Consider the following 25,641-nt stretch of genomic DNA (forward strand, 5'->3'; position numbering starts at 1 on the left):
GCCTCGTCCTCCGAAGAGTCGTCGGCGGCGCCGGCGGCCAGCAAAGGGCGTCACGAGGCCAGCGCTGGCACCGCCGCATCCACGCCTCCACGGTCATTGTCGTCACCGCGGCGAGCGGCGCCGGCAAGCCGTCGCTGTGGGGCGCTGGTGAAAGTGGTGGCGCCGCTCCCTCCTCACCGGTCGACGCCGCCGCGCGCCGCTCCCTCCTCTCCCGCCGGCGGTCATCGAGGAGAAGGGTGGCGGACGGCGGCCATCGGGGACAAGGGCGACGAGCGGTGGGAAGGAGCTAGGCGAGCTCCCTGGTCTACCGGCGAGCGCGTGCAAGAGCGAGTTGGCCGGTGGCCACTCTTCTCCATTTCCGCCGCCGCCGTCGTCGCAAGAGAGATAAAAAGAGGGGATGGGGAGAGAGGAAGCAGAAGAGGAGGGGTGAGTTAGACTGACATGTGGGGCCCACGTGGGCCCCGCCATTCTTTTATTAATTTGTGTGTGAAACTGACATATAGGTCCCACGGGGTTTATTATTTTTTCGGATCAAATTGCCAGTAAGCGCCCACGTCAGTGCCATGTCAGATCGAGACCGAGTAAAATTAGCCACGTAGGCGCCACGTCAGTCAAAACCGCCATCGAAACCACCGAGGGACCTAATCTGCACCGGTTTTGATAGTTGAGGGACCCGTTGTATCTGGTTTTGCGGTTGAAGGACGTAAATCGGATTCGTTCATAAGTTAAGGGACCTTAGATGAACTTATTCCTTTTACTAACCACGAGCCAGCATGAAATGCTTTCACTTGAGGTTCCATCGGTCCAGCCTATTACGTGATTACGTCCGACTCACTATGCCCAATTAAAGCCCAGCAGCCCAGCTAACTCTCCTGCCCATAATACGGCCCATGCGATTCGGAACTCTTGCGAAAAGGACCCTGTTTAGTGCTTACTCCCTCCATCCAAAAATATTTGATGCCGTCGAATTTCTTTAAATACGTTTGATCGTTCGTCTTATTAAAAAATCTAAGTAATTATTAATTCCTTTCCTATCATTTGATTTATTATTAAATATACTTTTATGCATATATATAGTTTTACATATTCCATAAAAGTTTTCGAATAAGACGAACGGTCAAATATATATTTAAAAACGTCAACGGCGACAAATATTTAGGGAATGAGGGAGTACTAAGTTGCAGATTTTGCAGTTACAACCCTGCCAGCTGCGTTCGGGAGAACCCCTCCTCCCTGGCACGCAAAACGGAGCACGCATTATTGCATGATTAATTAAGTATTAGCTTTTTTTTTTCAAAAATGGATTAATTTGATTTTTTAAGCAACTTTTGTATAAAAACTTTTTGCAAAAAACACATCGTTTAGCAGTTTGAAAAGCGTGCGCGCGGAAAACGAGGGAGAAGGGTTGGGAACTTGAAGGAAAGAACACACTGTAAGAGCAGACTATAAGCCAGCTATAAACATATTTTAAAGAGATAAAAGAAGAGAGAAGAGCAGTGGGCTACAGATTTGTAGCCAGCTGCAGCGCGGACTCCAAGAGAAATATGTGTATGACAGGTGAGACCAGGTATTAATATTATAGTCAGCAACTATTGTATAAATTGGCTATAACATTAACTATAGATGATTTAGAGCCAGTGTCTATACTATAAACTTGCTCTAAGTGTCTAGTGTCTACTATCGCTACATCTTGGACGACCGCGTCTTCTTTCCTCCATGCATGCTCCATCCTAGCTGCTTGTGTGACTCCGCCCAGTTTTGTCTCTCGCCCAATTGGCAATCACAGGTTCAATTCGCAGCCAACCTAGCTAGGCACTCGTCCGGCCGGCCCTTCGTCGTCGCTTGGCTATCTAGCTTCCTTCGATCAGCTTCAAAACCGAAGCCGCCCCCGTTGTCTTCATTCCACCGTACGTTGATCCGCTAGACTCTGCTCCAGTTGACCAGTACTCGATACTCGTGTGTTCGGTGTTCCTCCTGGCTATATATACACGACGCGTTGCCGTTGCCGTTGCCGTTGCCGGCCACTCGCTCTCTCCATCTCGTCTCGCCCAAGCGCACGCGTTTCCACCGTCTGCTACTGCTAGCGTGCTACTGTCTCGCTGATCGATCATGAGTTACTACGGCCAGCAGCCGGCTCCCGTGACCGGTAATGCTACAGATGACTTTGGGAATTAATTGGGAGACTTCTGCTGTTCTTGGTTGCGTTCATGCTTCCTTTTTTTTTACTGATGGAGTGATTTCGGTGTTCGAATTTTTTGCTTCCTTGATTTCTTTTGCGAGCAGCGTACCCACCGCCGGCGATGGCGCCACTGCAGCAGCCGACGGGGCAGGCGCCGTACACGGCGCCGCCGCAGGGCAACTACGCGCCGCCTCCGCCGCCGGGATACCCGGGCAACTTCGACGTGGGCATGAACCCGCCGCAGCCCGCGCAGACACAGAGCCGCGGTGACAAGGCCTTCCTGGAAGGATGGTAATTAAGCTCGGTGTCACTGATAATAATGTCTTGTGTGAGGCAGTGGCTGAGCCTACCGCCTACCATTTTCTGTTTACTCCAATCGATCATAACCTAATAGCAGGGACAACATAAGCTGTGCACTTTGTTACCAAAATTAACCTTATTAAACTGTGGCAATATCAACTTTTGACAAGCTTTGGTGTTATCGAATTTTAGTAGCGTTTGATGTCTTTTCAAAATTTAGTACTAGCGTTTTTATGATAGGAAAGTTCTAGAACTACTAAATTTTAGTAGTATGATAATATTGGTGACATCATATTTAGTTTGTTATCTTACTAAAATTTAATAAGGTTAAAAGCGATTATAAAATGAACAAGCCCATAGTATCTTCCTACGTTTATAGAAAACCTAACTCAACACCTAAGTTATAGGGTTTATTTATGATTAAAAAGAGGTTGCTAGAATTGGGGTATGAAGTAGACTTTTTTACCCCTATTTTTCGTAATGAGACAATTACTCTTTTTCATAACTAGAAAAAAAATATCCATGCGTTGCAACGGGTAAAAGCTATTTTAATCTTATCACTGTTGTACAGTTTAGCTAAGGTGAAATTCACTCTGGAAATTCGTTTGGATATTTATTTTACAAAATCATAAGCTACAATTAGGAGTCCTTTCTGTATTTTTAAAAACGAACGAACTTAAAAACAGACTCAAATACATATATGTATTTCTAAAAGCAAATGAAATTAAAAACCGACTCATATACGGACGACGTACAAAGTACCGGCAAAAACATCTTCAATTTTTATAATAGTAGTGATATGCGAAAGTAGACTGAAGAACTGAAATACTTAACCGTTCTGTTGTTTTGCAGCTGTGCTGCCCTTTGCTGCTGTTGCCTCCTCGACATGTGCTTCTAAGGCTATTGAGAGTACAAGTATAAGCAAATCATATGTTGCAAGTAGAGTATGTTCAAGGCTGTACTGTCCAGTTGAAGGTTTGTACTTATGTGCCATGTAAGAGTTGAATGAAGATTTACCATGTTCAGGCTCCTATTGGATAGCCTAATCAGCCAAAGAAAAAGCTAAATTTTGGATTTTCAAGCTTAATTTTGAGATATTTTCAACGTAGTTTCTTTTTTAACATTGTCTTTTAAGTCACCAAGAACACATTTATAAAAATTTCACCTACAAATTCATTTTTATTTCCTAATAAACCGTTTTGGATTATTAGGAAATAAGCCAAACCATGGGGACTTCATTTTTTAGTTCCTGGATACTTATGCACGGAAAAGAAAATGAGGACAGTAAATATGGATTATCAATTTTTCTGCAAGTATATAGGACATTAAACTACTAGATGTTTAAATAACTACAATCACCTCCCTGCATAAATAACTCTTATGCCTCGGGATCCGTGAAATATACAGGAGTTTCTAGATCATCATTGTTTGCAGAAGCAAATGAATCTTCAGATCCTATCGTCGATGGACTTGAAATACTACTCTCTTCAGAATCCGAGATTTCATCATGTACAACCACAGGCTCCTCAAGCTCGGACTCAGATCCTGAAGTCCCTAATTGCTTATTAATTGCAACCTTGGCCATGTCGAGGAACCATTCATCCTCGGGTAGAGAACTGAATAATGAGAGGAAGAAGACAACAGTCTGAGCAATTCGGCCATGAAAGACAGGCAACTAAATAAAAGGAAAAAATGTGAACGGCAGAAAGCATGATTACAGACCTTTGTGGGTCAACATTTCTCACTGAGAAAGCTGCGATTGCCCTAGTTATGATTACCGACACAAGCTGCTGAACAGGTCTGTGTGGATACCGTCCACAGACAGCAATCTCAACGACGAAGTGCATATCAAGAATAAGCTGAAATCATAAAGTAATGATCTTTTAGTATTTGAACCAAAGTAACATGAAAGCTTGAGAAAATATACCTGCTGTAGTCCTGAAGGCCGGAGTTGGATGGATTGATCCTCGAAAACATCCCAGAATTCCTGTTCATTGGAGAGCCACATGACAACCGTTTCAGTTAGCCTTGAGAGCAAGACCTTCTGTATCTTCTCTTTACCCAGTAAGACATCACCAGCAACACTAGCTAGCTGCCGTAACTTTACAAACAGCGCCTGAGAAAAATATATAGATAGATAGGTGAGATAACTGTGTTTTTTTGTTTAAGCAGTAAATTAATTAGCTTGAGGATAACACAAACACATTGCCTTTGCTCTCTTAAAATACATCAAAGGCACTGTATGTAATCATCTGAACAGAAATGCATGATAAATTGAGCTGAAATTATTAAGTCATCTTTAACATGTTCAGATTTCTATTTTTAACATCAAAGGTACTGTATCTAATCATTTTTAAGTCAATGTATGTCCTCCCCTTCACCAGTTTCAAGCTAATAGGAATGATCCACTCAGAAATGGGGATGAGGATTCCCATATAATAAAATGTCATGCTTTGTGATGGACTGAAGCAACTTTAGTGTAGACAAACTTAGAAGACTTGATAAGGGAATAGGAGTCCACATGGCAACTAGCCCTATGTTGACTAAATGATGCACTTTTCTGTTTAGTGTTAACTAGCAAATGAAATGTAATTAAATTAAAGATCAATTTTGAGATTGAAAGGAAACAAGAAAACAGTTATCAAAGAAATATTATGTTCCTAAGTTATCCCCTTGTGCACAGCATGATGGTCCAAAAGTAGTACCAGACATCGCAGCATCATCCTTTTTTCAGTTTGATCCTATCCTTATAAACAGGGGATTGTTTTAATATAGACCTGTGAACTGCAATGCCGTGGTTTTTTCATGGTGACAAGAAATCATTTTGAGCTTTTAACACGATCGATGCAAAAAACTGATATCACATCATTGAAATGGAATCACCTGGAAAGGCAGAGAAGGTGAAGGATCACACTCCCAAAGAAGATCATCAGTTTTCAGCTCCAAGTACATTCTAGCATCCAGTCGTGATTTCCCTTCTAAGTAAATAAATGATAAGACATACTGTAGGCAAAAATGATCCCTCAGTTTGTCCAGTGAATGTTGCAGACTACGTTTCCACTCTTTGTATTCTATGGAGTATATAGATCCAGAGCCAAGGCCCTCGCCTGTTCCACCAATTCTCTTCTTCTCGGTTTGGATATCAAAAAATTTGGATACAGCTGCTGGCAATAATTCATCTGCTACAGTGTATGCTGTTCCAATGAGTTGAATCTGCTGGGCATCACTCTCTGCTTTAAATTCTATAGGCTCTTTTGACTCCACTAGATGATCATCCTCAGAAGCTCCTGGTAAGACTTCAATTAGTGCTTCAACATATTTATCAAATAGCTGGACAAATTTATTCAAAATCGTTCCTCCAAAGTGAACTATAGTCATTGGGGTAATTTGATCCAAAACATCCTGAAAGAAGCAGATACAGAGATCAGCTGCTTCATAATATAGACAACAGGTGGTGTACATTAAATTCTAAAGCAACTCGATGAACTGCACGCTGTTCTAATTTCCATTCATTCCATAAAAGTGTGTCATTTCCAAATTTCTGTAATAGGCTATAGTATTTTGGTGCCTGCACTAACTAATGCTAGTGGGCCACGTATATTTATCATATGTATGTGGGCGCAGGGATATGTTACATGTATCTTTGGTTGCTTTCTACCAAGTAAATAACATAAAGCAACGGCGTACATTAATCCAGGTGTAATTTCAACAAGGTTTTCAAGTGGTGCTAGAAACCCATACCAACAAAAAGAAATGCTGCTATAGTGCTAGAAACCAGGAAATCATGTGTATCTTAAAATGAGAATGCATTGGATTTAATACATATCGAGTTTAGTGACAGGATCATTCAATTACTTAATAATATTGTTCAGTTGAACACAACAGAAAACTGAATTGTCAGACACATTAAGAAAAAAGGTTGTAATAAGGAAAATCCAGTAAAAAGAATAAAACAGGAACTCACATTGACAATGGACATGAACTTCTTTCCACTGCTTGTAAGCATTATATTTGGTGCAACTGAACTAGAGAGCCGTGATCCTTCTTGAGGGCTGGGAAGCAGAATATCATCATTTTTTGCTGAATCTACAATCTTTCTTCTCAGCCTTCTAAAATTCAGCTCAAGCACTTCTTCAACATAGGGGTGCAATAGTACCATTAGTAAATTTGAGAATTTCAGGCCATATGATTCTAGATAAGAGCAGTGAGTGAGACTAGTTTGGATGCATATGCAGGCAGAACGAAGGGCAGATACGCTCTCAGGCAAAGGAGAATTTTCCTTAACCAAACGCGCAAAGGTTTCTATTTCATATTCAGCCCACTGAATAATCCGGTTCAAATTCATGGGGCTATCCCCAAATAGCGAACTAGATTCTTTGGATACCTTTGAGATAGCTGAGAAAACAATCTTTGACAAAGTTGCAGAGTAAGTTTCTGTGTAGATCGAACATGTTGGAAGAAATGCTTCAACATTTTTCTGAAGACGTGACCCATAAGCTTTTAGAAGTACTTGGTGGGCTAGAGAACCTTTGCCAATCTTAATAAGGCCAGACAAAGATTTCCTTAGCTCGGTAATAGATAAAGAAGGCTGTTCTGAATACCTAACAAGCTGATCCTCAAGAATTGATTTCCTTTTAGATAGTGCTGTCTTATAGGTAGAAATCTCTGCATCTAATTCTTTGCCAGGATCATCCGTAGCCATACATTTCTTCTCTTCGGTTTCCAAAGCAAGCAATGCCTCCTCTATTTTGTGCTCCGCGAGCAAAGTATCTAATTTATCCAGAAAACTAACCTTGGAATCTTGGGTATCATATGACAAAATTTCATCAAGTTCTGTTTGAAGGTCTTTCTCTTCCACATGTTCATCCTTGCAATGTTTTTGCCACATTTCGAGTTCACGGCACACACCGCTCATTAGATCTTGCACAAGAATCCCCTGGGCAGACACATGCTTCTGCAACTCAATTAATTCTTGTTCTGCCTCAACAACCTCCTCAGATATTCTGCATGAAGAAAACAAACACCAGAAAACATTGCGGTAGATTAAAAACAGCAAATGAGTGCAAGGAAGTAGGAAGAAACGCTAAACATTATATATTACTTTCTAAATTTATAGCGACTCAAAGATAAAAGCTGAATCGTGCGTTAACAAAAACATTGATGAACTTGGGAAAAGGTTAACTTGTACGTTTCAGCAACAAGACTTAGTAAAGAATAAACGACCAACAAGAATATAAAGGGAAGGATCCATAGAGACAACATTCTCTCTAATATCAGAAGGGAATGAATCGATCAGTAATTAACATTAACCTGAGGAAAGCGTGGTATTTCGACTGCATATTCCCGCACAAGTTTTCGATAGCATCCTTCAACTCCAGTAGCTCAGAGCAAATTTTCCTGATGCCCTGTTCAACACAGCAGGTAGCATCAGTGAGTAGAGTACCATCACCACACTAGCAAGAAGGTCTCAGCAATAACCAGAGTCCCCAGTTCCCCACCAGAGGCCCCAGCAGACACAAATGCAGGTGAACCAACACCTCCATTTAAGTTCAATTGCAATAAGGTCAAGCTAGCCTAGGTTGTACTTCAGATTGCATTGCAGTTTGCTTCAATTATAACTCACACCAGATTGTATTATCGCACACGCTACACAATCAAGATTCACAAATTATAATTTGTTAAAAAGAACTCGATGCCCAAACTGCTGCATAGATTAATTAGCGGTTGCCCCTTGCAACACCACCACACCACAGATCCGAAACCGTAATATAAACTCGACCACAAAGCGAGCGAAATAGCTGCAAGGAGATGGCGAGCAAGAACTAGCCGAGACAGAATGTGGGAGCGGGGGGAGAGGGCGGAGTGGAGGAGGAATGAAGGAAGGAAGGGGGGGCAAACCTTCTCGGTCTGCGACTGGTAGGCGGCGCGGATGGAGGACTGCGGGGTGATCCACTCGTGGCCAGGGAAGTCCTCCTCCAGCTCCTCCTCGCTGCTGCTCTCCATCGCCGCCAGCCTCCCCAGCTTCGTCGGAACCTCCTCGCCGATCGAGAGAGCTGCGGCTTGCGGGCTTTGCGGCGGCGGTGTGCGGCGGGGAGGGGAGGGGAGGGGAGTGGGGAGAGGTGGGGGTTGGGGGGTGGAGGAGAGTACGGAGAGTGTGCCGTTATGGGCGGGGCGGGTCACCCACCGGCAGCGACCGGAGGGCTACCGTGTAGGGGTTTTTTCTGCTTCGTCTCGTCTGCGATGGGGGTGGTCATCACAAGGTGGGGGTGGTCATCACAAGGACACAGGGGGCCCGGGCTGTCGGTGTAAAGATGCTTTACCTGGTGAAACCTTTTCCCTTTCATTTTTTTACCTATTGTTAATTTTGTTCTATTAAAGCTTGGTTTAGTTCCTAAATTTTTTTTAAAAAAACATCACATCAAATCTTTAAACACATGCATGAAGCATTAAATATACGTAAAATCTATTTGGAGAGGCCTCTCGTTTTTGCCTTAACCAGCGACACCTGAACGTGTGGAGAAATCTACTATAGCGTACTACATGCATGCATTTTTTAGAAGTCTACTACATCACATGTATGTTATTTTCCTCTTCAAACAAAGTTTTCTCTCAAATTACTTATCCGACCTACAATCCGATTACACCATTGTGTTCGTTACAATTAAATCTTCACAGTAAGATCTTACATGATTATATTACGATGAAAAAATATTTATATTTGTAAATTACTTTTATTATATATGTAAGTTACTTTTTATCATATATATAAGTTACTTTTAAATTTGACTAAATTACTTCTTAGATATATAAAAGTAAATTCAATAGAGTCTAAAAGTAATTTACATATATTATAAAAGTAACTTAAAACAAAACGGAAGTAACTTTGTCACGACATTAGAAGTAAATTCGTTGTACGGATAAAAATATGACTTTATCTAAAAATAAAATTTAATCAGCACAAATCAACACATGTAAGTTTAACAATTTTTAAAAGTAACTTTAATGTTAACTGAAAGTAACTTTTGCATGGTTCAAAAGTAACTATATATAAATCTGCTTAATCATCGATTGTTTTTTTTCTTTTATTTTTAGCTGTGTAGTTACGTCCAATGAAAAAGGGCATTCATTAAAGTTACTTTCCTTTTGTTATAAGTTATTTCTATAATATATGTAAATTACTTTTAGGCTTTATTGAATTTACTTTCATATGTCTAAAAGTAATTTAGTGAAATCTAAAAGTAATTTAGATATATTATAAAAGTAATTTATATTTTTTCATCAAAATATAATCATGTCGGATCTTGTTATAAAGATTTAATTGTTACGAATACAACGGTGTAATTGGATCGTTGATCGGATGAGTAGTTTAAGAGAAAATTATATTTGAAGTATATGTGGATAGTGTCTCTCATAGATGGAGTGGTAGCTGGTTTAGACAAATCAGCTACCACTAGCTGTATAGTCACATCCTTAAATATAGATTAAAAAAACTAATTACACAGTTAGGAGGGAAAATCGCGAGACGAATCTTTTAAGTCTAATTAGTCCATGATTAGCCATAAGTGTTACAATAACCCATATATGCTAATGACGGTTTAATTAGGCTCAAAAGATTCGTCTTACGATTTCCAGGCGAGTTATGAAATTAGTTTTTTCATTCATGTCCGAAAACCCCTTCTGACATCCGGTCAAACATCCGATGTAGCACCTAAATTTTTTTTTTCGTGAACTAAACATGCCCTAGTACGATTCACATGTCCATGCCGAAACTTCTTTTTTTTTAAAAAAAATTATTCACGCTTATAACACCCGCACACCCACCCATATGAACACACATGCACACCCTATCTCTATAAGCAAGACATATTGTTAGATTGACGAAGTCACTATGGATGTTTCGTTGTCCGTGGCAAACAATTTTAGATGGTTTATTTAATGTTATTATATCCATATTTTTTTAACAAGTCTATCTTATATCTTATTTATATTAAGGAAAATACGAACTAGTGTTGGAAAAAAATTACAACTAAATTTAACAAAGCCTCTTCTCCACTACATCCATTGCAATCATGTCCGCTCTATGTTGTTTCCATTCTTGTCGATTTTGCCATGGGTGAAGGAAAGGGGAAATAGAGAACTAAGTAAAATCTGGACGGACACCAATTACACAGTAGCTTTTAAAGACCACAATAGTCATCCATCCCAAAAAATGGATCATAGAACCATTGAAAAAACATCGACAAGTCTATGCCCCAATCATAGATCAGATTTGCTCCTTCGCCGCAATTCATCTACGCAACCATAGCCCTCCACCAGTACTAGATGGACCACCGGTGAAGCAGAGAGATAAGGAAAGAGGTAATTCCAAATAATGTTATCATCATCTCCCCCTATGTAACGTGCCATGGACACAGAACCCATAGCCAATTATGCACCCATAAAAGAAATCACAGAGGCAAGATGATCAGGGGATCAACAGTAAAAGATCCTCCATAAACAACCACCATTAACGACGAGGAAAGAAAGAAAAACTTATTTAGGGAAAAACCTAAACAAACTACTAGATCCATTAAAGGGTGGATTTCCCTTCCCCTCTCGTACCCGCGCGCCATGTTGGAGAGGAGGAAGAAGGGGACTAGTGGATGAAACAAGGTTTTTTTTGGCAGCGCTAAGGGAGGCTCTATGCACCAAAGAGAGCCCAAGTTGTATTGACTTGACGTGGAACAATAAGTTTTATTTGGGTGCATCTTTTTTGTTACGGAGAGTTTTTTTTTAAGTGAGATATGATGAGAGAAGAGAATTGCCCTTTTATAGTAGTAGAGCAATGGAACTCATGGAATTGGTTTTTCGAAGAGTTTTAAAACAAGAGTGATAATTAGGACGGTTTACGCAATTTTATCTTAAATTCAGTGCTATGAAAATAGATGCACAACGGAGACACGAATTTTTACGTGAAAAACCCTTGCGGGAAAAAACCACGGGCGCCGACCGGCAATGATCACTATAGATGAATTGGATACAAACGCAGGGGATACATTGGGCTGTCGCACCCTCCCTGTGCGGCTTACAAGGAATATATATAGGAGAAATCTAGGAGTCCTAATAGGAAACTAATCCTATAATACAAAGTCATATTAGATAACTAATCCGAATATATTGTGGGCCCAAAATTTGGATCACATATTTAACAATCTCCACCTTGAGATGAATTTCCCTTGTAGCATAAAAAAACTTCAATCTCCAAACAACCTTGTGATGAGAAATCAATGTGCTCCAAAATATTCACTTCGACTATAATCCATAACACCCTTAATCCAGAAGAGGTAGACCATGCTTCAAACTCGCCATTAGGAACAAATCCTGAATCTACTGGTATGATATTGTGGAACCCAGTAGAGACGTGAAACTGATGCACAAATTTCAAACTCACCATGGGAATAAAATCCTGAATCTGCTGACATTAATTTCTAGAATCCTAGCAGAAACGCGAAAAATTATTATGCTCAAAACGAAGTACTTAGATCTCCTTATTAACCTTCCGGTTTGTTGGGCATGATGGTAGCAAAATTCGCCGGACAATTTGATCACCTTGTGATCTAGACAGGAGCGAGGCTCCCTCTTGACCACTTGAATGTGCTTCTCTTTTTTTTTCAGCATACTTCTCCTCCTAGGTAAATACCCCGCTGCAAAAATTCACTTGGCATAATGAGAATATTGCATCTCAATCCAAAAGCAGTAGATCAAACTTCAAAGTCGCCTTGGGAATAAAATCCTGAATCTGCTGGTACAATTTGTTAAACCCTAGCAGAAACGCGAAACACTATGGGTGCATATAACGAAGTTGATCTACGTATACAACCTCCTGGTAAACATGGCTTGTGAACGTAGCACAAAATTGAACCTGAATTGGATTCACCCAAACAGAACCGAAGCACCGCAATTGAATTGAATCCCTGGTACGAAGGGGCATGTGCATGCAGCAAAAAACCAACGTGAAATTCAATACACGTGAACAGTAACAAGGCTGAGTGTATCTGCTGATTTTTCTTTCCTTGATCAACGTGCTGGAGTAGATGGATTGCTGCTTTTTCTCCAACACGCTGCGCGGCGGCACCAAATCCCGATCGGAGTCGACGGCTGACTCCGCTTCGTACCAGCTAATCTTATCTCAGCAAACAAATCAATCTGACGGCAGCGATAGATGGAACGACGCGACGACACGCGCCTGCTACTGCCGATCAGATCTTGCGACGAGCGTACCGGCGGCTAAAACTTGCAGATGGGGTCTCCAAGCAGACTAACTCGGCAGCCAAGATGGTAGTAGATCGATGCTCTGATACCACTTGTTATGAAAATAGATGCACAACGGAGACACGGATTTTTACGTGGAAAACCCTTGCGGGAAAAAAACCACGGACGCCGACCGGCAATAATCACTGTAGAGGAATTGGATACAAACGCAGGGGATACATTGGGATGTCGCACCCTCCCTGTGCGGCTTACAAGGGATATATATAGGAGAAATCTAGGAGTCCTAATAGGAAACTAATCCTATAATACAGAGTCATATTAGATAACTAATCCGAATATATTGTGGGCCCAAAATTCGGATCACATATTTAACATTCAGCATATAATCACCCTTATAGTTTGATATATCTTCAAAACATTTCAAAGAACAAATTTCACAGTTTAAAGAATAGGCCATAGATCCAGGGACCCGTATGCTCAGTTGGATACTTGGATGTGGACAGTGACGGGTTCGAATGAAATGAAAGGCCGAAGCTTTAAATTCAGAGTAAATCCAGCTTTCAAGCCCAGTTCAAAAAAAAAAGAAAGTCAAAGCCCAACCCATAACATAGCCCATTCATTCTAGCCCATGGGCCGATTCAGTAAGACGATCAGGAAGTCTCCTCGTGGTGTCTTCCTCTCGAATCCGAGCGAGACATTGGCCTTCCTGATTCCTCCCTTCCTCCTTGCTTTGGTCAACCGCGTGTGTACCGTAGCGCCCAGCTCCGGGGGGAGTCGCCGCGCCGAGGAATATCCGCTCGCGACTCGCGAGGATGATGACGACACGGAACGAAAAGAAGCGGGGCGCGCGCGCCGTCGCTGTCCGCGGCAGCGTCAGCCGCCTCGCCTCGCCTGCCGAGCACCAGCAGACACCGCGAGAAAGTACAAATCGGAGTCGGAGCTAGCGCCACCCACCCCGCTGTCGCCGCGCTGACCCCTTCCACCACCACCACCCGCCTCGCCTTCCGCCGGCAGCGGCAGCGGCAGCGCCAGCACGCGGCGGCGGCTAGCGGCCGGCCCGCTCCTCCAAGACATGGCCGCCCGCTTCGGCCCCCTCCTCCTCGTACTCCCCCTCTCCTCCGCGCTGCTCGTCCTCTCCGCCGCCACGGCGCCCCGTGGCCGTCCCAGCCAAGGTATGGGAGGGTTGTGGATTGTTCACGATCGTGTCCGTGCTAGAGATTTGTTGTTGTTGTTGCTGCTGCTTCGCTGACCACCTTGTTGCAGTGGATGTGGGGAGGCAGCTGAGGGAGGAGTTGTGGGAGAGAAACCAAGGGCACGAGATGCTCAGGTCGTGGCGCGACGGTGACCCGTGCTCGCCGTCTCCATGGGAAGGGTTCTCTTGCCGATGGAAGGACGGCAACCTCTTCGTTGTCAAGCTGTGAGTTCCCTGAATCCCTCGTTCTCACTCTCACGATCACGGCCATCCATTGGTGCTATTCATTCGGCTTTGATGAGAATTTATTTGGTCGTTCCTTTGAATTTGTTATATATGCAAGTATGAATTTGAGTTGAATTGCAACTAATGTGGTACATACTGATGTCTTTGCAGGAACTTTTCTTCAAAGAAACTGCAGGGGCCGATTCCCGCCGCGATTGGTAACTTAACAGAACTAGATGAGATGTATGTTTCACTAATCTTTTTATTCCAAGTGTATTCGTGCTATCTCAGATGCTTGTTTTATATTCTTATTATTAATTGTGGGTGCAGTGATCTGCAGGACAACAACTTCACTGGTTCTATTCCAGAATCTTTCTTTGATCTCACACACTTGCTGAAGCTGTAAGTAGATGCTGTTCTTTACCATTTGCTCTTACAATAAAAAAAATGACTATGCACAAATTCCTTGTGTCATTCTGGGATATCAAGAGTTTTACATAATTTAGATCATGCTGGTTTCAGTTGATATACATCTCACATATGGACATGTCTTATTAAACATGATCATTTGTCCAGGTCAGTAAAGTGCAACCCCTTCTTGAACAATCAGCTACCTCATGGCCTATCTATCAGCGTGGAATTTAGGTGAGATATCTGTTCTGATGTTCAACGTATATGATCTTGAGTGGCAGTAACATAATTGTACTAAACTTGCTTATGGAATATAAAAGCTATGGAGGCTGCGCTTATCATAGTCCACCTGGAGCTTCCAATCAGAGAATAGCTGTTATTGGTGGTGTTGCCGGAGGATCTTTGGCATGCACTTTTGCACTTGGATTTTTCTTCGTTTGTTTCAACAAACGTGAAAAGAATCCTCAGAAAAAAGACTGCTCTTCTACAAGAAGTACGCACCCTTCTACACAAGTTTGTTCCCTTATGCTTAATTTAGATAGTACTCACTCTGTCCCAAAATATAGCAAACTAGTACTGGATTAGACACAACCTATTAATACATATCCAGATTCGTGGTACTAGGTTATATCAAATCCGATACTAAGTTCATATATTTTGGGACAGAGGTAGTAGGTGTTTTACACTCTTGCAAGTCTCTTTTTGCTGTTTCATTTGCATTTATGTGTCCGTATGTGCATTTCGTGTGCATGCGATAAGAAGCCTTCATTTGGTAGATGAAGCCGCTCTTATATATGTCTCACACTTTGTTAGATGAACATGCATGGTAGTAGGCCTTGAAATTTGAGAGCCGTGTAGTAAACAGGTTTATCCAATTTTTGCTCTTTGATGGAGGCTCATCAACAGAAGTAGGAGCTGCATTCATCAGTTCATCGTGTCCTATAAAATAAAATACACCTCATAATCACTTATTGTCTAAATACTCAAAACACCAATAAATTCTTTCTATAATGTTGTATGCAGATCCTGTTTTTGAAGAATGTAGCACCCACAAAGCTACAAACTCTGCAGTACAACAGTTATCCCTTAAATCAATCCAGAATGCAACGTGCAACTTCAAAACCTTAATAGGGGAGGGTGGGTTTGGATCAGTTTATCGAGGAACATTAGCACATGGTGAAGAAGTTGCAGTAAAGGTTCGTTCAACCTCGTCGACGCAGGGAACACGTGAATTCAACAATGAGGTACAGATGAAACCTGCCCCTGCTAGTATAAAGGAATCTTGTTGTGGGCTTGGGGTGAATCAAATTCCAAAAAAGTTGTTCATTGTGTTGCATTCTGGTAAAGAAGCTAAATATGGATTCTTTGGCCGTAAATTCAAGAACAAGGAAATGGTAGCATCATCAGTTGTCATATTGTTGATAACTTTGCATCAACAATCAGTTCTGTTTGAAAGAATACATTAATAATTAGTTGTTTAGTTTTTCAGTATTTATCTACTGAAATCATTGTTTTATGCAAAGTTCTGATCATCAATCAATCAATTGACACAGTTGAGGCTGCTTTCTGCTGTGCGGCATGATAATTTGGTCCCACTAATTGGATATTGCTGTGAAAAGGATCAAGAAATTTTGGTCTATCCATTCATGTCCAATGGTTCTCTACAGGATCGCCTCTACGGTATGAGGTTTCATTAGATTTAATCACTTTCAGTTTAAGACCCTTCTTTGATAAATAATATATTTCTTAGGTGAGGCGTCAAAAAGGAAAGTTCTTGATTGGCCTACCAGACTATCTGTTTGCATTGGTGCTGCTAGAGGTTAGCATTTAGCACTGTCTTTTTTGTCTGGAAAGGCCTCATCCCATTGTTTTTATTGTGATTGAAGAAAATCCTTTCTGTGCAATTCAGGGACATAAGTTACTCTGCAAATGTCTCAACATTGCAAACGCTTTCTATCATTTCTTTTACATGATCGAATGCTTGTTTTGCTTGTTCAGGACTAGCACATCTGCACGGTTTTGCTGGCCGCTGTATCATACACAGAGACGTTAAGTCCAGTAACATACTTCTGGACCACAGCATGTGTGGCAAGGTTGCGGACTTTGGTTTTTCTAAGTATGCACCTCAAGAAGGTGACAGTAATGCATCAATGGAAGTCAGGGGAACTGCTGGATATTTAGACCCTGAGTAAGTTTTTTCATTGCTTTCACAAAGGAACAAAACTTTTCTTTCTTTTCTTCTATATAACAATCAATTATCAATGCATTTGTTAGTTGAAATGCCTACCTGTCTTGTTCCCTGCATATATTATGTGATTCAACATCCGGCTTATCAATTATGCGTCTTTCTTTCAGATACTATTCGACTCAGTCATTATCAACCAAAAGTGATGTGTTCAGTTTTGGAGTGGTTCTCTTAGAAATTGTAACCGGAAGAGAACCTCTTGATGTTCAGAGGCCTAGGGATGAATGGAGCTTAGTTGAATGGGTAAGTTCTCATTGCGGACCAAGTGACCAACCACCAATCACTTATCTATCAAAACAAATCTCTCTCCTCAAAGAAAAAAAAAGTGAAATCTCATTTGTTCGGACACCTGCACAAAATGATTTCTAGCCACTACAATTCTAACATGTCTTACCCTGGTTTGCAAATGTAGGCTAAACCATACATTAGAGAATACAGAATTGAAGAAATCGTTGACCCTGGCATAAAAGGGCAATATTGTTCAGAGGCCATGTGGAGGGTTCTTGAGGTCGCATCAGCATGCACTGAACCTTTCTCGACCTTCCGGCCAAGCATGGAAGATGTTGTCAGAGAGCTAGAGGACGCTCTGATAATCGAGAACAACGCTTCAGAGTACATGAGGTCCATCGAAAGCACGGGGACACTTGGCTCCAACCGCTACCTGTCCATTGATAGGAAGATGTTTGCTTCGGGTTCAGCTCGATTCGCATCATTTGACGCTACGAAAGGGCATTTGCAAACGATGCCTTCGCTTCCGGGGTAGTTTGGCTGTGCAATGGCTATTGTTTTTATGACCTCAGGGGGATGTCATGCTTGTGTTGAAGGCATCAAGCAACGATTGGCAAGATAAGGATATGGAGATGCTCCGTAAACTATACCCATCTGTACAGATATCAGAATTCAGAGATCATGCAGTGATGATATGGGAAAAGCTTCACAAACAGAGCAGTTTTGCCTTTGCAGTTTGTACTGATTCAATGCTTCTGAAAGTGCCCTCATATACTACTCTTTGGTTTCGGTCTTAGATCACTTCATTGTTTCGATTCCTCCTCCTTCAGAAAGTATAGTACAAAGGATGTAATTCATTTAATGCTACTATATTGCCTTTTGCAATCTTTCAGACAATTTGAGTCGCAGTTATCAACAATTGGATGAGTGCGTCTTTGTTCAAACAAGGATTATCGATCTGGTTCACTTAAATCAAGCTGTACTGTTCCCGATGTTTCTTCCCAAGCGCTATGATACAGGAAGTGTCAATTCAAATGGAATGGAACAATATGGCGTTACTATCAAAATCTTGTGATTTCATCTCTGAAATATTCTAGATATCTTACACAGGTAAATCGTACGCAACAGAATCAAAAAGAAAATTGAGAAAGCAAAAACAAATGTGACACCATGCCCACAACCCCAGCCATGTGTACTCCTAAGGAAGAATAATTCAATACCTTCAAAACCAAACAGGGAGAATGACACGATTTTGAACCTTTGGACGAGTCGCCACGAAAAAAAAAAGAGCAAACAAGGATCGAATGTATGTATTTTTGGTTCTCCATTTTGAATTTATGGTTTGCTTGACAAGATTAGAGTTCCAAGCTATAATATGGTTCATAGTATTTTTGGTTCTCCATTTTGAATTTATGGTTTGCTTGAAAAGATTAGAGTTCCAAGCTATAATATGGTTCTTATATGAGTTCATTGTTACACACTTTCCAATTTCCAGCCACTCCACATAGTACATGTAAAAAAAGGCAAAGAGTATAACTGCAGGTAAAGGTCCATCAAAAACCTCCAGAGGAAGGTAAATGCTTCAGCAGGTGACTTCCGAAGGAGAGCATGAGTCTTGCGCTCATTGGTTTCTTTTCAATTAATGTTAATCCAAAAACACTTAACAAGACACAGAAGGATGACCTGAGGGTAAATATCCATAAAATCTGGAAAGAGCATTGGGTCCATCTGTTCTTGATATAAGCTTGAACAGTAGGAGGCATATGCACCAAGCTATAGCTGAAATTGGCAATGAGTTGTATAGGCTTCCTCCATTAGTTCCTTAGCCCAACTCAAAGTTCGACGAAGTATTGATTCTGAACACAATATCAGATCAATTAGTTAAACAACAGCTAATCTAACATGCAAAAGGTTAATAAAAATCCAAGGAAATAGCTGGGCATGAAATGCCTTACCCATTTTCATGTGATCTAAGGTATGCCAAATAATTCATGACTACCTTTATCAGCAGATTTGTCTGCCCCAAAAAATTCACGAGTCCCTTTATCAGCAGATTTGTCTGCCCCAAAAAATTCACGAGTCCCTTTATCAGCAGATTTGTCTGCCCCAAAAAATTCACGAGTCCCTTTATCAGCAGATTTGTCTGCCCCAAACAATTCACGAGTCCTGTTATCAGTGGACTTATCTGTGGGGGTGTTGTCAAGGACTTGATACTGACGGTTAGTCATGTGCCATTCATTGACAATAATGGCTGAATCGGTAAAATGAGAACTACTTCCCTCACCATCAGAAGGAAATGACACTGCACCATCAGTTAATCTCCGTGGTCGCCGGACAGGTCTGCTGCTCCTGCTTGAAGATGGGAAGTTTCCTTCCGCGCCCTTCTGCTTTGTCCCAATAAAGCCACAAGCAAGAGCTTCCAGAGCTCGGGTTGTTGGTGGGCGGCTTCTGGTACTCTGCCTCCTCTGCTCACTCAATAGCCCATTACAGGAGGCATTGATGTCTGGAAGACAGTCATCCATCCTGTTGGTTTCAGAAGAATGTATAGATCTATCCATTGTATGTGTATTCTTGTCAGAAGAAGGCACGATGTAGCTCACAGCTGACTCATAATCAGAAGGCACTTGTGGAATATTCAGATCAATAACATGCTTATCTTGGGACTTTTCCTTGAGTACCATTTTTTCATCGGTAGGGGGCACATTGTACTGCTTGTGACATAAATGAATGTTACTCATGTCAAAGTTTATGGTAGTTGATGAGTTCGGAATTGAACCCCATATGAAAGGCTTAGCCCCTGCGCTTGCTTCATTTGATTTAGACACATCATGTTGTGCGGTGTCAACTTGCTTCCCATGCTGTCTTTTATTGGCAGCAGTATTTCTGCGTCCAGTTCTCTCATTCTTACAAGATACTAACCTCCTTCTCTTTGCAACAGATGCTGCTAAGAAAATCTGGGGCTCAGGAGTTACCCTTTGATCAAACTGAAAGTTTATTTCAGTGGAAGAATTAGTAGCATGGACCCTTTGAGTACCGACAGGAAGAATAGTTGCAGTTGAGGAACAGGCATTATTCATTAAGCTGAAACCTTGATCAAATGACATGTGACCATTGGTTGATGTCATTGTGCCTGCGAAAGTAGAATTCTTCTGAAGTACATCAATATCCATCCTATCACCTGTTGGTGGTTTACATTTCTTCTCATTGACATACTTAGCACCTGTCTTGTTTTGATTTGTATTTATATGTTCATAAGACTGAGAGCTGTCCTCTGAGTCAGAGTGTTCTTCTGAACTGTCACTCCCAGAATCTTCTGAATGTGGTGAAGACATGTAACCATGACTGGCATCTGTAGGTAGATTTCTTAGGGACCTCACCTTGCATGGTTCTTCTCCTTGAACAACACTAGTATCCACCACAGTAAATTTCATTAGCTCTGGTGAACACCCAGGTTCACTGGGCCGGGTATAACAAGAAGATTTCTTGTCAGTAACTGTGCTTTTCTCAAGTTCAGCATCATGGATCCATCCATTTTCAATCTTGAACCCACCTTCACCATTACTACCCTCAACTCCAAATTCAAGCAGTCTTGGTTCTGATGCAACTTTGCTTAACACATCACTAACAGAATCAAAATAATGATTTCCTCTGACAAGCTTCTTTCTAGAAAATTTCTTTACGCCTGGAATGAGGAACACTAAAGCATGCTTGCCAACTAGAGAAGAATCCTTAGGCTGCTCCGAGTGCCACCCTCTTGCAAGCAGGCGAGGCCAGACAGCCTCCCAGAATAGATCATTAGATTTTGCCTTGCTTAGTCTGAAATCACCAGTCAAAAACTTTATGATGTCTCCAGATGAAAGCGATGAGCAAGCCTTGCCGATAGGGATTTCTGCACGTGTTGAGATACCATGGTTTCTACTAGGATCTAATGCAAATCCAGTCAAGTCATATTTTCCCTTGCCAATTCCAACTGCCTCTACAAGAACTCGTGCGCCAACTGTGGACCTTAAGGACAAAATAAACTCCTCAAAGGTAGATGTTCCCTCGTTGAATGTTTTAAAGACCTGCAGGACACCATATACCTCTTGAGAAAATTAACAACAAATATAACTCAATGCTTGGATTCTTTGAAAAGTAGAATGACATGATTTTAATGGTTTTATCATGAAATACTAGTGCATTAATGCTAATGGAAGGTAATCCCAAAGTGTTTTTAGCATAATGGGAAGTCTAGAAACAATGAAACATAAATACAGAAGTGATTGCAAACATCACCTCACAACGCATTAATGTTCACTAACTCAAACATATCTAACAGGGAATGGAAAAGAGAAGGTAGTAGTTGAGCACACCTCCAACAAAGGATGTTGAACTTCCCTTGCTATACCAGCAAGCATACGTGACAGCAGTTCCTGCTGTCTTGTACCAGAAAATATGCGCAACCCAAGTATACATCTCCGGCTTCTTACTTTTCTACATGCAGCCCATCGATTATATGAATCAGACCTGAAGAACTCTCCGTAGTAATAGGATAGAACTTCTCCCATTGTCTTACATTGCAAAAATTTTGTCACCTGAACAAGATTTTTGCCAAAAATATATAGACCAAGAAGAAAAGTTTGTGCTTCTTCATCAGTCCAGGAATAATGTGTCATTCCTGGCAGAGGAATATAATCACTGGCTTTCCCATTTTGTAAGCAGTTAATATCTTGTTCAGCAGATTTTAGAAGTTTCTCATCATGCTCATCACATTCAACTTTACAGCCTGGAACATTTCTAGGAATATCTTCTGTGACGTGGCTATTACATTCATCTTGTGAAGAACATGAACTGCGTCCTGAGAATCCTGTCTGCTCTTTTTTTACATGATCGCTTGTTTTTTGGGTCCATGTGACTGGAATAGCTAGTCCCACACCAACAGGATAATCAAAACCGAAAATTCCACTGTCATCAACTGGACATGACCTTAGTTTCATGCGTTCCTCTTCTGTTGCTAGATTTGGAATTTCCACCTGGTACTCATCCCCCACACGTGGGTACACTCGTGTATCTTCATTAACCTCTTCAGGACATATGGGCTCTAGAAACCGTGGCTGCTCAACAAGCATCTCTATTGAATGCTCTTCACCATCCTTGATTTCAATAGGATCCATCTAAAAAAAGAATACACCAGATTGTGATCCAGAATGGTTGAACATATAGCTGAGCAATACAGTATGATTATACAAATGAGCATGTCTACCTGGTACTCTTCATCATTTTTTACTTCAAGATCATCCATCTGTAAAAAAAAAAAAACAGTGAAGTATAAGGAGTGTATTAGCCAACTGTTGAGTGGTCAGTCGAAACCCATGCATATAACCTGAACAGCAATGTAAACCCAGGACAAGTCTGCAAACAACTTGGTATGAAGATTAAAGGGAAAACTCATACCTCAAGCATCAGTGAGAAAGCAAATTTTGTCATTAACAAAACCAAATTCCAGTCCGATGGACAACTAAAGCTCTAACATGTCCAAATGTACTGATTTGTAGAGCACTTAAAGTATAATGAGTTTGTTGTATTGAATTATGCCAAATTCCGTCCTTGAAAGACATGGTTTTTGTCTTTACAAACTTGATCTGACAATTGAAATGCAAGATAAAAGGCAAGTACATTTATTAGATTTTGGCATAATAGATAATTAAAAGTTTTATATATATATGACGGGACGGCAATATAAGAGAACTGCAATTTTAAGATTCAAGAAGCAACATAGTTAGGGCCGATTTAAATGCAGCGTGGTTCTTTACAGCTCATAAGAACATGCAAGTTCAATATTAGGCTACTGGTATTAATTATTGAAAAAACAATGGAGAATTCCATGACCTACAATTGCTAGTTCTCAATTATCTCGGAGCTAGTAGTCTAGAACTCATGAACAAATGCACGCCGCCCATATCTAGACAATTCAAAAAAGGAAAACTTTTATTGAGGATCCTCAGGTGTTCGCGCGGGAACATTGGATGGTACATTTGATCAAAAGATATTCAAATACGCTACTAGATCCAAAACACTAACTACCTTAATCATTACATTCCTATCAGCATAACGAATTACGGCGCGGAAAGCACCAGGAGTGTTCAAGCACTGAACCCCCAACCCGTTACAACAAAACGTTCAAACCTCCCTTGCCACAGAGCCCCGATCTTCGACTACGCGGGGCAATTACAACCTCGAACGCATCTCAAACTATTCCCAAAACAGTTCATCACCACCCACTGCGCACATCCACGCCGCCGCTCGCGAACCACGACCGCATCGACATCGCATCCCCCACGCAATGCAATGGAAAATAATTTACATCCGCAACGAAGGCTCTCTGATCCAGATCGGAGGGGGAGGCTCACCTCGCAGTGCAGCGGGGTTAGCACGGCCGGGGACCGACCGGGATCTGGCGCCGCCGCCGCCGACGACGACGACCGCTACCCCGACCGTACGAGGGACACCTGGGATGGGAAGACGATGCGCCGACCTGGACCCTGGAGCTCGATAACGACGAGCGGAAAAAGGAAACCCAAAAAAAAAAAAAAAGCGGCGCGGCTTCGAACCAGACCACGACACGGCCGCGCGTCGAGCAGGCAGGCGGCGGCGGCGCGACAGCAGAGAGAGAGAGACGGCGGGGTAGTATACCGCGGATACGCGGTGGTGGTGACCGGGACGAGTTGATGACGGCGGCGGCGTCGCCCAGTTGGCGAGGGCGGCGTCCCCGTTGGAGGCGAGGCGAGAGGGGGGGGGGGGGGGGAATAAGCGAGAGGGAGAAAGGGCTAGGACCCCATCATTCAGTGGCGAGCGACGGGGGTTAATTTTAAGCTGCTGCTTCTATAGTGCTGGTCTAGAGTTTGCTTGTGGACTAAAAACCGCAAAAGCTAGTACAACCCTAAACATCTCCCCCATGAGGATAATTGCTCAGAATGGCAGTATGGCACATATAGTAAAAAAAAATTTATTAGTTAAGGAGGATGTGGGAGTTTAATGGAACATGAAAATATGGGAAACTATGCCGAATCGATGTGTGGCTCGTGAGATACTTTGTCCAGATTATGATTTCGTATATAGAATTAAGTAAGCTCATATGGTGACTACTTTGTGACGTAGATCGGTTTGGATGAAATAATTAAGTTGGCTGCTAGATTGAAGATAGTAGTATAGTTACGACTATAACTCTACGAAACAATATGATGTGACAATAAATATATGATAGGATAATTTACAATCAAAAGACGTGCACTGTAGCACTATATTACTACCTTGCATTAAGAACCGGTGACACGTATAATTTAGAAGTGAATGAACATATCTGTGGAATTTTATCTATCATTAAGTTGTAATTTGTGAAATAAATATAAACATCGAACGCTTTTCTCTTCAAAACACTAAAATAATGGAGGTGCACATGATAATTTTTTTTGTGAAGAATAATTATTAGCAAGTGGTTAGTTGAATGCCTATGGTCTACCATGAACAGTGATAGTAGATTAGCAAATGATTGTATCATTATCTCCACGATTACAACAATTGAAAGATTGGGTGTGCAATTTAAATTGTTGTGATAGCCAAGGGCCCAAGGCATAACATATTTCATAGTAAAATAGTTAGGTTAAATCTAACCAGCAAACTGAAGAGGAGGTTTTGATGCTTAAAGTTACAATGTCACTCACCCCGTCCTATTTTAAGTGCAGTTCTAATTTTCTGTGTCTAACTTGTGACCGTTCGTCTTATTTGAATTTTTTTATGATTAATATTTTTTATTATTATTGGATGATAAAATATGGATAATACCTCATGTGCGATTTTTTTTTAATTTTTTTCATAATTTTTTTAAATATGACGGATGGTTAAATGTTGGATACCGAAACCCACGATAACACTTCAATGGGACAGAGGGAGTATCTTGGAATGGCAAGTCCAAAGTAGAGGGACAAAGTTCATTCAAAAGTTAATTTTAAGTGTTTATCTGCATGATCATCTGTACAACTGCCTTGAGAAAGTTTAAGCATCAACCTCACATTTATCATATAGTATTTATTTATCATACAATATTATCTTATAGTAATGCAATAATAGAAACTAATTCTCATGTTGAAAATTGGAACTCATTCCATAGCCCAAGACTAATTTCTAAAGTGAGTTTGGATTGGTCTACTCCACCCGTAATCATGAGTATGCTTCCCAATCTGTTAAATGTTGTTTATATAATTGTTTATTCAAAAGAATCAAAATGAACCTGCTTTTTCAAGTCTATAATATTAATACTTAATTAATCATACGCTAAATGCCTCCCCATATTTTACGTGCTGTGCAAAATCCCAACAAACATATTCAAACACACCCCAAATGGACCCAATACCTGTCAGTTATGAGGTATCTAGGCTCATCGGTGTAAAATAATTAAGGGCACGATTTGATCCTGGGCAAACCCCATCCTAGTCTCTTCTAGCAAAGCTACGTATTTGGAACCGGTATAATAATCTGGCTTTTGGCGGCGAGCTAGCTTGACGGAATGAGAAAAATCTAGCTTGCTGATCGGCTCTCTTTTGACGACAAACTCCATTCGTGTGGAAAATATTG

General features: G+C 41.3%; 4 protein-coding genes across 6 annotated transcripts; 2 read left to right on the forward strand and 2 right to left on the reverse strand.

Moving 5' to 3' along the window:
* The first annotated feature begins 1,995 nt into the window (after positions 1-1,995).
* On the forward strand, positions 1,996-3,524 carry LOC9269274 (protein CYSTEINE-RICH TRANSMEMBRANE MODULE 4). The gene is made up of 3 exons (XM_015790936.3): positions 1,996-2,146; positions 2,284-2,470; positions 3,332-3,524. Exons 1-3 carry the CDS (start codon positions 2,110-2,112, stop codon positions 3,375-3,377), a joined length of 270 nt encoding a protein of 89 aa, XP_015646422.1. The 5' UTR covers positions 1,996-2,109; the 3' UTR covers positions 3,378-3,524.
* A 221-nt stretch (positions 3,525-3,745) lies between these two features.
* Positions 3,746-8,721, reverse strand: LOC4343638 (exocyst complex component EXO84C). The gene is made up of 7 exons (XM_015789155.3): positions 8,378-8,721; positions 7,790-7,884; positions 6,444-7,482; positions 5,363-5,881; positions 4,407-4,595; positions 4,202-4,338; positions 3,746-4,095 (listed from the first exon to the last, which is right to left on the reverse strand). Exons 1-7 carry the CDS (start codon positions 8,480-8,482, stop codon positions 3,858-3,860), a joined length of 2,322 nt encoding a protein of 773 aa, XP_015644641.1. The 5' UTR covers positions 8,483-8,721; the 3' UTR covers positions 3,746-3,857.
* A 4,717-nt stretch (positions 8,722-13,438) lies between these two features.
* Positions 13,439-18,023, forward strand: LOC4343639 (nodulation receptor kinase). The gene is made up of 12 exons (XM_015791463.3): positions 13,439-13,902; positions 13,994-14,147; positions 14,319-14,390; positions 14,478-14,549; positions 14,724-14,792; positions 14,879-15,051; positions 15,582-15,802; positions 16,112-16,238; positions 16,309-16,377; positions 16,557-16,746; positions 16,914-17,046; positions 17,216-18,023. Exons 1-12 carry the CDS (start codon positions 13,803-13,805, stop codon positions 17,564-17,566), a joined length of 1,731 nt encoding a protein of 576 aa, XP_015646949.1. The 5' UTR covers positions 13,439-13,802; the 3' UTR covers positions 17,567-18,023.
* Positions 18,024-18,407: 384 nt separating this feature from the next.
* LOC4343640 (uncharacterized) lies at positions 18,408-23,790 on the reverse strand. Of its 3 annotated transcripts, XM_015791459.3 has the most exons (6): positions 23,421-23,556; positions 22,465-22,652; positions 22,274-22,312; positions 21,384-22,184; positions 18,987-21,095; positions 18,408-18,887 (listed from the first exon to the last, which is right to left on the reverse strand). In XM_015791459.3, the coding sequence occupies exons 2-5, from the start codon at positions 22,495-22,497 to the stop codon at positions 19,002-19,004; spliced, it is 2,967 nt and encodes a 988-aa protein (XP_015646945.1). In that variant the 5' UTR covers positions 22,498-22,652; positions 23,421-23,556; the 3' UTR covers positions 18,408-18,887; positions 18,987-19,001. The 3 variants fall into 3 exon arrangements, with proteins under 3 accessions (XP_015646945.1, XP_015646947.1, XP_015646946.1); XM_015791461.3 differs by lacking the exons at positions 22,465-22,652; positions 23,421-23,556 and adding an exon at positions 23,704-23,790; XM_015791460.3 differs by lacking the exon at positions 22,465-22,652 and having other exon boundaries at positions 23,421-23,790.
* Positions 23,791-25,641: the final 1,851 nt, after the last annotated feature.

This window comes from Oryza sativa, chromosome 7 (assembly GCF_034140825.1).
Source record: "Oryza sativa Japonica Group chromosome 7, ASM3414082v1".
NCBI lineage: Eukaryota > Viridiplantae > Streptophyta > Magnoliopsida > Poales > Poaceae > Oryza > Oryza sativa.

Excerpts from the sequence above, each read along its gene's own strand:
- LOC4343638 (XM_015789155.3), bottom strand. The coding sequence starts at position 8,482 with ATGGAGAGCAGCAGCGAGGAGGAGCTGGAGGAGGACTTCCCTGGCCAC. Across the intron at positions 4,596-5,362 it reads CACCTTCTCTGCCTTTCCAG|GCGCTGTTTGTAAAGTTACG; the intron begins GTGATTCCATTT and ends TATTTTTCTCAG. Across the intron at positions 4,096-4,201 it reads AGAAATGTTGACCCACAAAG|TTCTCTACCCGAGGATGAAT; the intron begins GTCTGTAATCAT and ends CTCATTATTCAG.
- LOC4343639 (XM_015791463.3), top strand. The coding sequence starts at position 13,803 with ATGGCCGCCCGCTTCGGCCCCCTCCTCCTCGTACTCCCCCTCTCCTCC. Across the intron at positions 13,903-13,993 it reads CCGTGGCCGTCCCAGCCAAG|TGGATGTGGGGAGGCAGCTG; the intron begins GTATGGGAGGGT and ends ACCTTGTTGCAG. Across the intron at positions 14,148-14,318 it reads AACCTCTTCGTTGTCAAGCT|GAACTTTTCTTCAAAGAAAC; the intron begins GTGAGTTCCCTG and ends ATGTCTTTGCAG.
- LOC9269274 (XM_015790936.3), top strand. The coding sequence starts at position 2,110 with ATGAGTTACTACGGCCAGCAGCCGGCTCCCGTGACCG. Across the intron at positions 2,147-2,283 it reads GCAGCCGGCTCCCGTGACCG|CGTACCCACCGCCGGCGATG; the intron begins GTAATGCTACAG and ends TTTTGCGAGCAG. Across the intron at positions 2,471-3,331 it reads AAGGCCTTCCTGGAAGGATG|CTGTGCTGCCCTTTGCTGCT; the intron begins GTAATTAAGCTC and ends GTTGTTTTGCAG.
- LOC4343640 (XM_015791459.3), bottom strand. The coding sequence starts at position 22,497 with ATGACAAAATTTGCTTTCTCACTGATGCTTGAG. Across the intron at positions 22,313-22,464 it reads CTTTCTCACTGATGCTTGAG|ATGGATGATCTTGAAGTAAA; the intron begins GTATGAGTTTTC and ends TTTTTTTTACAG. Across the intron at positions 21,096-21,383 it reads TTCAACATCCTTTGTTGGAG|GTCTTTAAAACATTCAACGA; the intron begins GTGTGCTCAACT and ends GGTGTCCTGCAG.